Source organism: Octodon degus, unplaced genomic scaffold (assembly GCF_000260255.1).
Source record: "Octodon degus isolate 3935 unplaced genomic scaffold, OctDeg1.0 scaffold00075, whole genome shotgun sequence".
Taxonomy (NCBI): domain Eukaryota; kingdom Metazoa; phylum Chordata; class Mammalia; order Rodentia; family Octodontidae; genus Octodon; species Octodon degus.
Window position 1 is genome coordinate 1013069 of NW_004524651.1, and position 5397 is coordinate 1018465.

The 5397-nt window shown below is 50.8% G+C and overlaps 1 protein-coding gene across 1 annotated transcript in view; it reads right to left on the minus strand.

The window, feature by feature from the left end:
- Lama3 (laminin subunit alpha 3) overlaps nt 1-5397 on the minus strand; it is a 243587-nt gene that overhangs the window by 93423 nt on the left and 144767 nt on the right. The window contains exons 27-31 of the mRNA XM_023720392.1: nt 3738-3861; nt 3519-3658; nt 2286-2401; nt 1192-1403; nt 193-391 (exon numbers count right to left, since the gene is read on the minus strand). Coding sequence (XP_023576160.1) covers nt 193-391; nt 1192-1403; nt 2286-2401; nt 3519-3658; nt 3738-3861 — 791 coding nt within the window. The remainder of the gene's footprint in view (nt 1-192; nt 392-1191; nt 1404-2285; nt 2402-3518; nt 3659-3737; nt 3862-5397) is intronic.

Genomic DNA, 5397 nt, shown 5'->3' on the forward strand with positions numbered 1-5397 from the left:
CACCTAGGCTCTGCCCTGACCGCAGGGGCCACTTTATGCACCTGCTGCGCCCCATCCTGCCAGAAGTTCCCCCGGAGCTAAGCACCACTCCCAGGGCAGTGGGAAGGGAGAGCAAGAATAACCAGCATGTGGACATCCACATGGCGCCTCCCCTCCCTTCACAGGACTGGACTCAGAGCCTCCCTGACTCACCTGCACTGCCCGGTGACTGGGTCACACTTCCCAGCACCAAAGGTGCCATTCGGGGAGCAGTTGCAGCTTTCACAGCCAGCCACAGGGTGGAAGTTATAGGCATGCTCCTCGCAGGTCTGACACTGGGGTGGCACCGTGTTGGGGGGGCACAGGCACTCCCCCGTTGTCTCGTCACAGAGGCGCCCACTACAGTTGCACGCTGGCCAGGGGACAAAGAGACACCATGTAAGGGTTAAGATGCTGCCTGACCTCTAGCCAAACTGCACCAACTTCCCAGAGCTTCCAGAAGCTTCCGAGGCCTCTCCCAAAATGTCATTATGAATGCTTTGACTATGGTTGATCTGGCAGCCCCATTTCTGAAAACACCAAGCATATCAAGTGCTCCTGGCAGACCTGGTGTGCAGATCCTGGTGCTAAGATAGGTACCTCAAGGACCTCACCAAGCTCCCACATTTAGTGTGAAGCCCGTTTATTAGAAAGTTCTAGAAGAACCAAGGAGGGGCTGCTCACAGGCCCACAGGGCCCTGCAGGCTCATGGCCCCAGGTCAGTAGTGATGTCATCCTGCCACCCGAGGAAAGGCTTTACATCTTGACTTCTCACTGTCACCCTATGACAAGCGCTGACCCTACACCTAGGGCCACAGGACAGCCTTAGATAACAGTGCAAGGATTTCTCATCCCATGCGACCCTAGCTCTCCTGTCTCAACTGACGTTTGGCTGGACATAAAACTGAAGGCACTTCTGCCAGCAAGGAGATTGAACTGTTTGAGATTCTACCTTGAAGACTATCTGATTTGCCCAATTTATCTTCTTGAGCCACGCTATCTGGAATGGGGTCTGTTGACCAGTAGTGTGGGTATCAGCTGGGTCTCTTGATCCAGCCCAGGTCCTCTGAATCAAAAGTGGCATTTCACAAACCTTTCCAGTGCATCTCTAGGAAACCCTGAGTGTCACCTCAGGCACCAAAGAAGCCCCCAAGACTGGGAAGGCTCACTTACGCCTGCAGTGTGGGAATCCATAGTGGCCCGCTGCACAGTGGGTGCACTGCCGCCCGATGACATTGGGTTGGCACAGGCATTGCCCACCGTCGGAACTACAGCTGTGTCTGATGGACCCAGCAGGGTGGCACGCACAAGGCAGGGCGCCGTCATGGTACAGGGCCACCAGGGACCTGGTGTAATGCTTACAGAACAAAGAAGCTGTCTTGGGGCTGAGGAGACAAAAAAGCAGCTCTCAGTGATGCTCCAGGATGTGTGCCCAAAGTGCCCCAAGCCTCCCCTTCCCACCTGCTCCACCAAGCAGCGGCCCTGGGCCCTGGGGTCTAGGAAGAAAGGGGACTGAGTTGGTGACAGTCACCCAGCTGTCCAGTCTAGAAGAAGATGTCACACTGATGGTCAGAGCAAGCTATGAGTAGCTGGGATCAAAGGAGGAAAACACACTGTGGACTGAACTAGACGCTCTGGGAGCTGCGTCTCAACACTGCAGTCATTTACAGTGAGAAGATGATGAAGAGGAAGATGAGTTTTTGTTTTTGTTTTTATCATGCTGGAGAATGTACTTAAAGCCTTCTACTGAGTGACATCTCCTTAAAGCTGGGCTTGAACTTGTGATCCTCCTGCCTCAGCCTCCCAGTGCTGAGATTACAGGACCATATCTGGCTTTATCAGGACCTACTCAGTGTTGTGTACTGGAAGCACTGGATGCATCTCTCTTAGCTCCCAGCCACCCAGCATGGGACTGGTGAACAGATATGGTGGACATCCACAGGGGCGAACAGGAAACAGCAAAGAGGGAGATAGCCCTCATGTAGCTCAGAGGGTGACCCTCGGTGGAGTTCAAAGTTAAGGCCAGTTACCTCACCCAGCAGGAGCCTGGCAAGGTCTGCTAAAGGGCAGAGAGAGAGAGAGAGAGAGAGAGAGAGAGAGAGAGAGAGAGAGAGAGAGCAGGGCCTTCCTTGGACCCAAGACTCCTGGTGGCAGCTTCCATGGGCAGTGAGGGGAAGCAGGTAGAACCAAGGCCATCTTCTTCCCATCTGGCTGGGAATGTGGGTATGTCCATGGATGGCAGCATTCCCCTATAATGTGACACTTACTTGATATAAAAGTCGTTTCCTCCACATTTGGTGATAAATTCAACAGACTTGTCCACTGAGGTTTTGGGCATTGGTTGGTATTTGAAATCCGCTGCTGGCACCACTAGGATTCGGAACTAAAAGAAACCCATCAATGCGTGTGTGGATTTGCAATGAGATTAGTGCGCTTTAGCATTAAGCCCATGGCCGGAGGAGATGGGAGTTATCAAAAGAAGAATCACAGGAGCCAACCTACAGCAGGGTGAAATGCTCAACCCTCATTGCTAGGAAACAATGAACACCGCACAACCTCTTCAAAGCACCTGCTCCAGTGGCAGCATCTCTGTGGCTGCCCTGGAGGTGAGCAGGAGCTGTTAGGACGATCAGGGACCCAAGTGACCAAAAGTCTCCCAGGTTTGCAGGGATTGTTGCTCTGTATTTGTAAATGTAAGCACACAGAAGTGGCAGAACTAAGGAAGAGTGGCAGCCCCAGTCTTTCAAAGTGCCCCTCAGCCCTCTGTACCCCTGCACAGGTGAGACCATGCCCCTGACAATGCTGTAGGAGATTTCAGATGTTCTTCCAGCTCACAACTGGGGAAAGCCCACTGTGTTCATGCTTGATGGCTTAGTAAACATCTGTAGAGTGCCAGGTTCTGGGGCCAGGAATGGAACAGGAGCACAACCAGCTGCTGCGTCTGGGGTGTGGGCATCTGCACAAGAGCAGGAGGCCTGAGCTGAGCACGGTGGGCCACAGGGCAGGCCCTGGGAAACATTTCCTGGTTCTGAGGAAGGAGCAAGGATGAATTCAGTGATGTGGGTGCCTCTCCCACAAGGCAAACAGCAGAATCAACAGGTGCAGCTGAAGTTATCCAAAGATGAATGATGCCACTGTGGGCTCAGGAGCCTGCAACCAGGGCAACATCCAGGAGGAGGGAGAAAGCACCACAGTGGGAGTGAGAGAGCAGGACAGAAGCAGGAGGGAAAGTGCCCACAGAAGCTGAGAGGAGCAAGGAGTGCCAAGTACTGTGGGGAGATGGCAGACCAGGTCTGGGGAGCAGGTAGGACACTTGCACTCTATCATTCCCATTTCCCAGGAGTTTCCTTGTCACATGCTTTTTTCCTGCCAGGGTGAAAGCTATAAAATGTCACCACTGTCCCATAAATATGACTTCAGTTCCTTGGAGAAATGATTGCTGTGAGCTGACAGACGCAGGGAAGCCACAAGGAAAGAAGGCAGGCAGAGGTGCTACGTACCAACACGAAGGACATGTTATCTGTGATTGAGAATTGCATGGACAAGTGAGTCGCTTCCATTGGAAATGCTTCATGGCCCTTGATATAAATGATGGCCTGACAGCCGAGCACATTGGGGCAAAAGAAGGCCTCGAAGGTACCTGAGCAGAGAGGGGGGTCCTGTCACGTGACTGCAAGACAGCCCCGGGTGCACGTGCGGGCCCGCCAGTGGCAACTTACCAAAGTACTTGTTTCCATTCAGATATACAAGTGGAGAAAGCGATGGGTATTTGGCTTGAAAAAAGTGGACGACAAAGGTGTATAAGCCTCTCTGTGGTAAGACCCCTCTTATGGACGTTTGGCACTAAGGAAAGAAAAGCAAGAACCCTTCAACTGATGCGCTCTGAGTACTCTAATCAGAATAGGAAGACGTTCTTATGCTTCGAGTATGTTTTATACACCTCAAAACCCACGATGAGACTTAATCTCTGCATGTGGCAGTGTCGGTGGAAGTTCAGATTTCGGGGACAGAGCTGTCATGAGAAGACTAAAGCTGCCTGCGGAAGTGAGTTCGTGCTCTCACAGAATGGGTCTCATCATCTCGTGTGAGTAAAGCTACGCCCCCTCCATCTTCTGCTCTTCCACAGGTTCTCCTCTGTCACTGTCACATCTGCTCCTGCCATGTGACGCCTTCTGCCCCCTGGCAGCACAGCACCAGGCCCGCACTAGAGGGGACCACCTCACCTTGAACCTGTCAGCCTCCAGAGCCCTGAGGCTAACCAACCTCTTCTCTTCATATGTCTCCCAGTTGTGAGTATTCTGTTACAGTAAGAGAAATCAACTAAAGCAGAGCTCAAAGACCAGCATCACTGAGGCAGTTCCCTGGGTGAAATGACAACCTCTACTCATTCCCACAGAAAACTTCCTGTGAATGTCTGAAGCAGCTTTCCTTGTAGATACAGACGCTGGAAAGAAATCAATCATCTCTTAGCTACACAATGGACAGGCTGTGGTACAACCATACATTTTGTGGAAAGAGGTACATCATGTTGGAAAATTCTTGCGGTATTTACCAAAGTTGAATGCACAACCTGGCTATTGTGTGCCTGGGTTCATACCCAAGAGAAATGCAGAATAGGATTACCAAATGGCTGGACCAGAATGGTCACACAGCACCCCTACTCATGCCACCCGCAGAATAAACAGACTGAGTCCACACGGGATGTTTGACCCTTGACAGCTTTCAAGCTCTGTTGCTTCCTAGTCCTTTTGCCTCAGACCTGGACAAGCTAGGAAGTTCAAAGTCAGGCGGCCCCGTGTGGAGACTGAGCTGTGCCATGCTCTCTCTCTTGATGAGAGTAAAGTCCAAATCACACACGTTCCAGCCCATGGGAGAGGGAGCTCTTGCCCTGGACTACAGGCACACCACACCCACCGCAGTAAATCCAGTCAAACGCTCCTCTTTAGCTGACACGTGAATGCGAGCTCTGCTCTCTCCAGAGAGCCTCAACCATGAGTGCAACAAGTCTTTGGGGATTTTTTCATTTTGTTTGTTTTTTAATTACATGTTAGATAAATTTATTTTAAAAGACTAATGGAAAACAAAAATCATAGCATTAATTACAAGTGACTGTACTATGCTGACGTTGTGGAAACTGCTGTGCCTTCATACTGGATCAGCCTCTACACGCACCATATTGTTGATATTTTTTTAACTTATGGAAAAAATAAAACAAAATTATCAGAGTATAGCAATAGTTAATACATGGCACATTATTATTTTCAGAGTAGTTACCCAGAGTACAAGACATGGGCATAAGATTTCTCCTTTATTCTCTTTTTTTTTTGGCTGGCTCCGAATGCCTTCAGGGCATGTTTGGCTGGCTGGAGTTGTGGGGAT